General features: G+C 45.9%; 1 protein-coding gene across 1 annotated transcript in view; it reads left to right on the plus strand.

Moving 5' to 3' along the window:
- LOC117875981 (cell surface glycoprotein CD200 receptor 1-A-like) overlaps positions 1–5,380 on the plus strand; it is a gene marked incomplete in the record, with an annotated part of 28,907 nt that extends 23,527 nt beyond the window's left edge. The window contains 1 exon segment of the mRNA XM_034767673.1: positions 1,340–5,380. Coding sequence (XP_034623564.1) covers positions 1,340–1,463 — 124 coding nt within the window.
- Between the last annotated feature and the right edge of the window lie 6,712 nt (positions 5,381–12,092).

Raw genomic sequence — 12,092 nt, forward strand, 5'->3', positions numbered from 1 at the left:
GGGGGGGGCTGTCAGGGGGTGGGGAGTGGTTGGATGGGGCATGGGAGTCCCAGGGGTCTGTCTGGGGGTGGGGGTGTGGATAAGGGTTGGGGCAATCAGGGTACAGGTAGGAGTAGGCTCCTAGCGGGCCAGTTAGGATGGGGGGAGGGTCTCAGGAGGGGGCAGTTGGGGGACAAGAGGCAGGGAGGCTTAGGTAGGGGGTGGAGTCCTGGGGGGCAGTTAGGGGCAGGGGTCCCAGGAGGGGGCAGTCAGGGGACAAGGAACGGGGGAGGGTTGGGGGTTCTGAGGGGGGCGGGGAGTGGGAGGGGCAGGGGCGGGGCTAGGGCAGTACGGGGCGGGGCTCCTCCCGTCCTCTTTTTTGCTTGCTGAAATATGGTAACCCTAATTTACATACCCTTTAAGGCTCCGTTATGGCCAGAGCAGTGTAAAGAGTCCTTAGTGAAACTGAGAGCCAGACCCACACTTCAACAATAGTTAACTCTGATGTGATCAAATCATGTTACAATACAGATGAGCTGACTAAGGACAGGAGAGGGAAGATGGGTCAGTGGTTGGAGTGCTAGCCACAGGCTCTAGTGAGTTAAGGTCAATTAGTTTGTCTACCACAGACTTCCTGTGATGACTTTGAGCAAGTTACTTAGGCCAAGATTTTTAAAGGTATTGAGGCATTTCTGCCCTCAGTGTTGCAACATCTAACTGATTGAGGAGCCCAAGTCTCATTTTCAAAAGGCGTTTGGGCATTTAGGAGCCTATATACGATTGATTGTTTTTGCTGCCACATCATGAAATCCTCATTAGTATAGATTGGATCTTAACCTTATTTTGAAGTTTTAGTCTGGTTTATTATTATTTATTATTTATTACTGTTTTACAATAGAACCTGTAGGCACCAACTGAGATCAGGGCCCCATTTTGCTCAGTATTGTACAAAGACATAGTGAGAGGCAGTCCCCAAAGATCTTATAGTCCAAATAGGTAAGAGAGACAGAGCATTGATGAGAAAACAGAGGTGAAGTAAATGTCTCCAGTTCACTCAGCAGGTCAGTGACAGAACCAGGCACCGATCCCAGTTTTGAGCCCCACTCCATTGTGCTAGGTACTAGACCATGCTGCCCTTGATGGCTCTATCTGTAAGGCAGACATGCCATCAACTGTTTCCATAGCATCAGCCGGTGATCATTCAGATATCCGTGGAGCCCTGCTCCCTGCGTTTCTTACATTTAGGGGAGGGGAAACGTTGTTGCTCAGTTCACACTTTTTAAGAGTCCAGAAAGAACTTTATTTCCAAACAAATCCAGTCCTGGTGCTCATGGTTATTGCCTTTGATTTACTAGGATAGTAATGAGCAGCAGGAGTTGGAGCCCTACGCCAGCTATGTGCAGAAGGAAAACATGATCTACAACACAGTGTATGAAGTAACAGTGAGTGAAGACCTCCCACCACGGCTCCAGTCAGCAATGTGAGAATCCAGCTGGGCCCGACTCACCACCTGTGTGAAGAAGGGGAACAGGTTGCAGGGAAGATTGATGATACTGGATTCCTTCCACAAGAGGATCTCCATCACCAAACACTTTCTTCATGGGAAGCAAGGATTCTGGGAAGCAAGGATCTGCATAGCCACTGGGTGCCTCCAAACATATCTATCTGCTGATCAGTTCCTCTTGTTTCCTCTTTCCCTTTTTGTCACCCCCGTCCCCATCCTGGGAATTGAGTAGCACTGTGAAGGACGGAGTGACCTGCTGCCATTGGTTTCACCATGGACAGCTCTTGTGCTCACAGGTCCCCCCTGGCTGCCCTGACTTCAGCAATCCAAAAATCTGACATTCAGTTTTGGACATTAGTTCTGTGTCACTTTGTGAGGGGGAGGAGGAGTGAAACACCCACTGACCAAGTCTACTGTAATAATAAGGGCATTGGTTACTAGACGAGAGATCAGCTGGAATGGGAGATCAGCTGAGTATCTCCTTATTCTCCCAATCCTGAGAAGAAACACTCTCTATTGAGGAGGTCCATTGTGTAGGAGGATGGTTCACAGACATGCTGAATAACTTGTCAGGTCCCCCATTGAACACAAAATGTTTTCTATAATCTGTACTAAGTTACAAGTCATTCTCAGGAGTCTTCCCCTGGTGGAATCTCCTCCTTCAGGGAGCACAGGCATTAACATATCGCAATAGCATAGTGGTCCAGCCACTCCATTAATCTGTTTCTAACAGTGGCCAATGCTAAATGTTTCAGGAAAAGAAGCAAAACATCAATAATGCGTCTACTGGGATTGTGCAATAATGGACCAAGCCAGGGTAATTTCTCCCTGACCTCAGCTGGTACTCAATTTATCTTGAAACGTAAGGCTTGCTGGCCCTTGTAATATTTATTTTAGCTAATGTTAATTGCAGAAGGGGTTTTTGAAACCTTTCATTGAATCTTATTAAGCTATTTTGTCTAAGTATAATTGCAGCACAAGGTTAATTTACTTCATATAAAAATGAGTTTATCCATTTCAAACATGTTATCTTTTAATTTCATCAAAGGGCTTCTTGTCCATGTGTTATGGACAGAGATAAATAGGACAAGGCAGTTGTCCTCTCTGCCAGTGTTTCTCAACCTTATTGGGTGGGTGAGCCCTTATTTGAAATAAAAAAATTTCATGACCTCTTTACTTTTATAGTAAAGTAAGAGTAAAAAAAACGTATTTATCTAAGCCTGTATGATCTGTTTGCGTGTACTCACTGAGAGGTTGACAGAGGCCACCTGACCTTGAAGGGGAAGGGTGTGCAGGCCATGGGGATGGGAGGGTAAAATTTTCTTTGTTTAGACTGTAATACAATTTTCAACATCTCGTGATCCCCTGATAGCCTTTTGTGACCCTCCTAGTTGAGAAAAACACGGCTCTCTATTGGTCTCCTTTCTGAGCTGCTGTAAATAGCCCTTGACTCAAACCTTTCCTCCTATGGAAGAGCTACCCCACTCCTCAATCGCCTAAACACACCTGTTGCCCTTCTCCATTTCTGATGTGTCCTTTTTGCATAGAGGTGGCCAGAGCTGGACACTGAATTCAAGGTGAGGACGTACCTTGGCTTGGAATTTCCCAGGAACCTAAAGGCGTTTAGCACCCAACTCCCAATGGATTGCAATGAGACATGGCCACCAAACTCCTCTGGGCTTCTTTGAACGTCCCAATCATCATAGAAGTGACATTGTCATAACGATCTCTGTTGCTGTCTTAATATATCCAGAGATTCATTCCCTTTTGCCCACCCCTGGGTGTTGAGCAGTCACCCTCACTGCATTGTCAACAAGACCGATTTTTTTCCCTTGAGCCTATAGCTGTTGTAGATCAGAGCCCAGCAGTGTATAGCAGATTGCCTCTTTCAGTGTACACTACCTTGCATGTGTCTAAATTGGATTCCACCTGCCAGCCTGTTGCCCAGTTACCTAGTTTTGTTGGGCCTTTCAGGAGTTATTCATATGCCTTGATCTGCTTGACTAAGTCAATTTAATTTTTTCCAGGCCCAGTCTCTTGCTGCTATTAAACAGACTGGTTTTTCTCACTCTTTCTGGCTGTAGGTTACATAGACTATCCCTTCTTTGCACAAAAGCCACATCTCCTACAACACCAGAAAGCTTAGGTCAGGGAGTCCCACCGGTTGCTTCTGCAGAAGTCAGCACTTTGCATCCTGACTTGAGGGCTAACCACACCCCTCTGGGCCTCATGCTGTGTTAGCCAGCACAGCAATTTGTCCCCCCTCTGTAGAGCTAAATAGGAATGCTGCCCTGTAGCTGCATGATTGTTTAACCGAGGCCAGGACTTAGCCAGACCTTGTATGGTAAATTGTACAGCGCAGGCTCTCATCCTCACTCTGTGACCTGGAGAGCCAAGACACTTGACTGGCCACATGTGAGTTAAGCATCTTTACTACACATAAGTCCTCTCTTTTCTCTGATGTGAAGAACATCACCAGTTTGGGGTGGAGTTTCTCCCTGCTCTTTTCCTCCATCACTAGTGCACCCATGCACATTCCTTTCCTTGCAGTTCAGTGCCACTGTGCTGAAGCCACCCTGCAAGCAAGCAGGGGTGTTACATTTAATTCTGCACAATTGACTGTTACTTAGTGGCTCAACCATGCGGGCTTCCTAAACCAGCTCAGATGTTACAGAGTCACAAAAGGAGACACTGCCTTTTAGTGTTGTATTAGATCAGTGGTTTTCAACCTTTTTTCATTTGCAGATCCCTAGAACATTTCCAGTGGAAGTGCAAACCCCTTTGGAAATTTAATCTGTGCTCCATGGACCCCTACCATAAAAGTCTTAGACTGTAAACTGACTGAACAGAATTCAACTATGTTGCATGTGCTTGGCTCGGCATATTTAACGCAGCATGAGAAAGGCGCAAAACTGTGGGTTTCTATGGTAGCAACAACAATTCCAGGTTTTGACCTGTAGGTGGGGTATTCACATACTTCTGATCAATCAGAAAAACAGAACGCCTTTCTGGGATCTGAAACTTTATTTTCAGTTACCTTTTGCTGACCCTTTAGACATAGTCTGCAGATCACCAGGGGTCCATGAACCACAGGCTGAAAATTCCTGTGTTAGATATTGCCACCTCCATGATTGCTCTTCACATTTTACATCCATCATCCTTGTTCTAATCCAGAGGCTGGTACTACACTTCCAGTTTATTTGGTGTGGTGTCCCGATATTGTTTCTGTACATGTGCTACCTCTCGGTCCTCTCCACCCAGAAAATCTCTTTTGATAGAGTCTATGAAGTCTTGTCATACCCAGTACCAACACAGAGTCAGTGTAACACACAAGGCTGGGAGACAAGACATGGGGTGAAATCTTGACCCCCATGGGAGTTTTGCCATTGACTTCAATGGAGCCAGGATTTCACCCATGAATTTCATTCCTAGCTCTATCGGTGACTTGCTGTATGACCTTGAACAAGTCTCAAGGTTGGTGTAACTCATCTTGACTCTAACCCTGCTCCTATTGAAGTCAATAGCAAGACTCACGTTGATTAAAAAGGAAGCAGGATCAAGCCCTTTAACCCCATTACACCACATGCAAAATGGGGATAATATCTAGCTTGGTAAAGTACTGAGCTCCTAAATCACAAGATGCTATATTACTATTCACCCACTTTAAGTATCATTATTCTTTATTTATATTGTTGTAGTGTCTACTAAGAGCCCCAGTAGCTTTCCTAGCAACCTAATCCATTTCCCCTGTATTTAGTAATGTTCAGGAATTACAGTAATCCCATTGATTTCATCCCACCAGCTTTCAGAAGTGACAAACGTCTAGATCAGGGGATCTCAACCTTTTTTCTTTCTGATTCCCCCTCTCCCAACATGCTATAAAAACTCCATAGCCCACTTGTGCCAGAAGAACTGGTTTTCTGCATATAAAATCCAGGGCCATTGTTAGGGGTAGCAAGCAGGGCAATTGCCTGGGGCCCCACGCCACAGCTACATTGCTCAGGCTTGGGGTGCAGCCCCGGGGATTTCAGCTCCATGCGGTGGGGCTTTGGCTTTGTGCCCTGACCCCCAGCTACTCTAGTGCTGGCCCTGCTTGATGGCCCCCCTGAAACCTGCTTGTGACCCACCAGGGAGCCCCAGATCTGTGGTTGAGAACCACTGGTCTAGATTGTCCCCCAATGTCACCTATTCACTCTTCTCTCCGGCTCCTTGAGTTCTCATTTGTAATGATACTGCTGGGCCTAGCAGATTGCATGGTCTGATTTAACTGCTTTGCAGCACAGACAAGCTTGCCTCCAGCTACTAGTTTAAATAATTCCAACCCCCCTGCCCCCCCCCCCCCCCCAAAATTTAGATTTATATTGCTAGCATGGAAACTAGAGTTAGGGGGATCTTCCATGACTATTCACTTCAGCAAAGCTGAGTTTACTTCAGAGGCATTGGTGCCCTCTGTATTCTCACTTTGCACAAATATTCTAGGAAATTAGTTTGTTGGCAGGAATGTTTAGAGAAATAGCAAAGATTAAAGAGCGTTCCTGAAAACCAGTTTTAACTTTTAAAGTCTGAATATGCACAGCAGGAACATGAATCTAAGAGTTATGTTTAACCAGTAAGGTAGGGTTACCATATTTTGAGTGTCCAAAAAGAGGACATTCCACAGGGCCCCGGCCCCACCCCTGCCCCGCCCCAACTCCACCCCTTCCCCAAAGTCCCCGCCCCAACTCCGCCCCCTCCCCTGCTTCCCGCGAACATTTGATTCGCGGGAAGCCTGAAGCAGGCAGCAGGTAAGCTGGGGGGGGGTGGGGGGAGGAGGCGCGGCCCAGTCTTGTCCCCCCAACCGAGCGGCTCCCTCTGGCGGCTGGCCCCAGCCCCGGTGTCTCCAGCCTGGCTCAGCTCCTGGGGTGCTGGCCCCAGGCCAGCCCCTGGCCGAGCACCCCCAGGTCAGCCCCCGGCCCAGCACCCCCGGCCCAGCACCGCCAGCCCCGGCCCGGCCCCTGGGCCAGCACCCAGCAGCGCCGGCCCCTCCCTATTTTCCCGGACATGTTCGGCTTTTTGGGATTTCCCCCCGGACGGGGATTTGAGGCCCCAAAAGCCGGACATGTCTGGGAAAATCCGGACGTATGGTAACCCTACAGTAAGGAAAGAGAAGTAACTCTATATCGGGGTAGGCAACCTATGGCACGCGTGCCGAAGGTGGCACGTGAGCTGATTTTCCGTGGCACTCACACTGCCCGGGTCCTGGCCACCGGTCCGGGGGGACTCTGCATTTTAATTTAATTTTAAATTAAGCTTCTTAAACATTTTAAAAACCTTATTTACCTTACAGACAACAATAGTTTAGTTATATATTATAGACTTATAGAAAGAGACCTTCTAAAAACGTAAAAATGTATTACTGGCACGCGAAAACTTAAATTAGAGTGAATAAATGAAGACTCGGCACACCACTTCTGAAAGGTTGCCGACCCCTTGCTCTATATGATGTGTTCAGTCGTAACTAGAAAGATTGAATGCTAAGTACTCACAGAAACAGCCCATGCAATTTAGACTAAGAATGATTCACAGAAAGTATTTGGCAAAGAATTTTGAATAGTGAATTAATTTAAGACAAACCTTTACTTCCAAGGCCCTTCATGGCCTATTTCTCATTCACTATTGAGAGGTCAACTCTTGCCTCCACTCAGCCCATGATGCCAGCCTCCATCATCAACTTGTTAAATTTTCAAACAAGCACCTTCCTGCTTTCTCTCCTGCTGCCCCTCACACTTGGGAGAAACTCCCCATAAACATCTGCAAAACTAACTCATTGTCCTTCTTCAAACCACTCTGAAGAGTCTCCTTTGCCTTGATGCCTATTAAAAACTTGACCACAGTTAGGCAGCTGGTATGCTGGGATAACTGCCTATCATGCTGACCAGTATTGTCTCATTATTTTCCTGTAGTGCCCCCTCTGCCAGTATCCATCTATTATCTTGTCTTATACTGAGATTTTAGGCTCTTTGGGGAAGGGATAGTCTTTTTGTTCTGTGTTCGTATAGCGCCTAGCGCACTGGGGTCCTGATCCATTGTTAGGGCTCCACAGTAATACAAATAAATAATAGATGCTCACACATAATCCACAAACAGAACGAGAGGTTAAGTTTGTTGAGTATGTTATTCACTACAAATTATTCCATTTGCTCCAGTAGAGAATTGCCTTTCGGAACCTGATCTCCCTTGTCTAAAAGGTTCCTTGCTACCTAATGAAAATAAACACAGCTGCACTAGAAACTGAGACTCTGCAGTGGCCTCTGTCTACAGGGCCGTCCTTACCCATATGCAAAGTACGCAGCTGCGTAGGGCACCAGGAAATTTGGGGCACCATCCCTTCCCCAAAGCCCCCGCCCTGCTCCGCCCCAGCCCCGCCCCCCACTTCCTGAAGGACTGCAGGAGGGCCGGGCCTGCACTCACCAGCAGCAGGAAGCGCAGCGACCCAGACCCAGCTGCACCACTGGTGAGTGCTGGAGGGCAGTTTGCTGCTGTTGATCCCTATTGTTCTGTGTATCAGTCACACTCTCCCCACTTTGTACTATCACTGACTTCCTGGTCACCGTGGAGCTCCTACTTTCTTAAATGCCCAGGCAGCTGTGAGACATGAGCCTACAAGGGAAGACCAGCAGGGAAGGGAAAAGAACCAGTTCAGGTGCCCACAAAAAACTTCTAAGTCTTCTATGAGCAGTAAAGGTGCGCCAGATACTAAGCTGGTGGGGAAAAAGTGGCTGAACCTCAAGATCCAGAAGTCTGGGCCTGTGTCCAAAGTCAGCCCAGAAAAGGAAAGCGAAGATGTGTGCATCTAGTCCTCCCAGTGTGTGTATATATAATCCCCAGTGACTGATTACAAGCAGGTTAGCCCTGACTGAACAAGAGGGGACACATTAGCAAGAGACTTGAAACAAAATCCTGCATGCACTCTATACGTTGAATGCTGCTTTCAGTTAAACCTTACACTTACTCCCTGAAGTTAATGGCTTTGCACAGGTGCAACAGCAGTGTCTGACCATATGAGAATAAATTGGAGCAAGTTTTACCTCCTGGGAGTTGAGTGCAGCTGGTTTCTTTAAACTGTTTTTTTTTTTTTTTTTTTTTTTTTAAGGAAATTTGTATCAGAGGCTGCTTTTAAAGTATTTGTATCACATTATTTAAATTTACCAAGATTCTTGTTCTTTCGATGTCATCTTTTAGCCTTATTTCTCCTAGTTTTCAGCCTGCTGAAATTCAGTAGCCTTCAAGGTAACAAGTCACTGAGATAAGCAAGGTGGAGGAAAAGAGAGTTCACAGCTTTGCTGCTGCTATTTATCTGCAAAGAGTTGCCTGCAAGGACAGGACTAAAGCAGCCTATGGGGAACGGGGGAGAAGAGAATGGATATGCTTCATTTTGATGTCTAAAGGCAGCGTCAAAGTTTTTCCTCCCCACTTCCCTAAAAGGTGGGCTTGTAGGCTTGTTCTTTACATTTTATTCTCTTACTTGTAGCTGATGTGTGCTGGGAATAGAGAGCTTTCCAACCCTCCCAGGTGAAAACAGTTGTTCATCACCACAGGCTAAGATCTAGCAAGAGGCACTAGGTGGCGCTTCAACCTCACACCATGGCCAAAGCAGACAGAGTCCAAGTCATGCTGTGGAAGGAGACTTTTCATTATAGCTCCCCAAACACCCTCCATCACAGTGCTGGAATTCAGTGGCTCTCAGATTTTCTCACATTATGCTCCACTTCTTAAGGGATCATCTTGTGGCCTGCCCACCCAACCTCTCTGTCCGAAACCCACGTCTCCCCGGAGACAACTGGGGTGTCTAGTTACCTTATAAGAGGGTGCTAGGCCACTGTTAAGGAGAAAAGACAAACATCAAGTCACTCTAGTGAAATACACCCAACAATCAGAGTCCCCTGCTCCCCTTGCATGTCTCATGGGCTAATAACCCTCCCATAACTGCCACATTAGGTTCTACATGACACAAAATTGGAGTCTTCTTGGGAGTTGTGGTAGTTATTCCCTCTCCTTTCCAGTCATCTTCAGGGGGTTGTCCACGAGCTCATTCTTCCTTTTTTCTGGAGATGCCAATGGGGTCACTGCTCACCAGTTCCATGGGGGCAGTCACCAAAATCTTGAAGGGAACACCTACCACATCATTTCCTCAGTCAAACAGGCCTGTGGAGGCTGGCTGACTGACAGGACTTAAAGCTGGCCCTACATTTTATAGGTTGGGCTAGGGAAATCTCACCCCGTAATGGGTGGGTTTTCCCTGTTTTGAGAAATCCCCACAAAACACAGGGAAAGATTCCTCAGCACAAAGAAACCTACCTACCAGGGGATGAGGTTTCCCTGACCCACTCCTCCAATTCACTGCCTCCTCATGACCATGACAGCCACGGCCCCCTAACAACCCCATGCCTCCACTACAACTATACACCCTAAGTCCCTTCTCGCATTACTCCCTAGTGGTCTTCCACCTCTCCTGTTTCTACCCACTCAAGGATACTACTCTTTTGTCTTTCAATAACACTTCCTATTGAAAGATCTCAAAACATTTCACCAACAGCAACACTTTTAGCCTCACTAACCCCTTGTGAAGCAAGGAATGCATTCACCCTACTTTACAGATGGGGAAAAATGAAGCAGAGAGTGGTTGAATGATTTGTGCAAACTCACAGAGAGAATCTGTGGTACAGCCAGGACTAGAACCCAGAATGGCCTCCAGGGAAACCAGGGAAGATCACATTTGAAACTGTACTGTTCAAATGTATAAAAAATTTCAGAAAAAGTGTAACTCCCCCTCTTCCCATCGCTCCTCTCAAAAAAAACTTTAGCTCTTTATAAACCAGAAAGAAGCAGAAAAAAGGATATGAGCACAATTTAAAGAAGAAAATCCTTTGCAGATCTCCTTTAAGAGTATGCTTTCTTTGGTAAATTGGCTTTAACTTTAAAATGAAAATACTACAGTCTATACTCATACAGCGTGTTTCATCCTGAAGGATCCCAAAGGCGTTTACAAACTGCTGCAGATACAAGAAGTATCTCAACCATTACTACAATGCAGCCATCTCTGAGGCTGAATACAGCAGCTGTACGAAGCAGCTCAGCAATTCAACCGTTTTAGGACAGAAAGTGAAGAACAGTAACATCACATCAAAATTGTGGGGTGGAATTTGGCTGGGCAAGATGCCATTAACCCTGTGTTTGAATTGAGGCAGGAAACTGGAGAGAACACCCTTACAAAGAATGACATAATGCCTGTAAGGGGTGTAAGTTTTATGTCCATTAATATTTGATGAAGGATGTCACTTTCAGCAACAGAACTAATGCCCCAGCGTTGTGCTGACGTGAGCGAAATGTAGCATCTATTAAACAACAGCACTTTCTGCAGCACACTGGGTTTTCTTTCAACGTCTCCCATCCAAATGCTGATCAGATCCAGCCCTGCTTTAGCATGGAAGATGAGCTCACATGCTGATGCTAATGAGGTAAATTAGGCTGAGTCGCTAACATTCCCAAGGCTGAAATCTACAAGCACTGCTATGTGTATGTAATGAGCATGCAAAGGCTCTTCAAAACAGAAATAAAATCAACATACTGACTAGGGAACTCTGTTGTAGGGAGTCAGTGTTTGCTACATCAACGTCTTCAATTATATATGGCTCCGGTTACAACAAAATATCATTTTGTCTTATAAAAAGCTTCATCGTGTACCTCGGAATGGGAAAACCACAAAATCACTTACAGAGCTTCTATTTGAGAAGGAGGAGACAGGCCAAGATATTAGCTCTAAGAAGCTGCAATAAAGACGATAAATGGGAATAGGAAGAGTTCTTAAAGAGCGATCCAGAAAGAAATCTCTTCCCCTTTTGCCCCCTTCCCTTCCCCACAGACAAAAATAATAATAATAATAATCAAGAAATGGACAACAGCCATATCGGTGCTGAAGGGAAGAGAGAACATTTGCAACGTTTTCCATTGTCACCTTTCAATTTACAACCAGATTCCATTAGCCTCGGTCATCCCATTAAGGGAGCAAATCTCAAGTCACATACAGTATGGTGCTTAATTTCTTTTAATGGTAGAGGATCGTATTCCCCTGTATCATGCCAAGGGATTAAAAGAAACCAAGTCGGGTAGGAGGTGAATGTGAAGCCTGATTTTGCTGCCAAGCTTACTTTTTTTCTTTTAATACAGATTTCCATCCAAAACATGCTTACTTTGGCAGCCCAGACAGAGGACTATGAAATCATAGTAAACATGCTGTCCAATTCTTACCCCTGCAGGACAGTAGACCAAATGTAAGACTTGCAAATAGCAGCTGTTCTTATGAAAATTGTTTTGCCAGACTAGAGAAAACTTTTTTTTCCTTTTGGGTTGTTGTCAGCCCCTAGATGGGCTACACAAATAGATTCCTGCTGGAGCTTTTGCTATTATTTTGCTGATATCTGCTTTTTAATTATGTGAAGTTTTGATGTGGGGGAGCAAGGTGATCTGGGGTTTTTAAGAGCTACCCTTCAGCAGACTGAATGCATGGCTCAAAGGGACTGGTAATAGGAGATGGGGCTCTTCACCTCCACCTTGTGGCTTAAAGTCACCC

Source organism: Trachemys scripta, chromosome 1 (genome assembly GCF_013100865.1).
Source record: "Trachemys scripta elegans isolate TJP31775 chromosome 1, CAS_Tse_1.0, whole genome shotgun sequence".
Classification (NCBI taxonomy): domain Eukaryota; kingdom Metazoa; phylum Chordata; order Testudines; family Emydidae; genus Trachemys; species Trachemys scripta.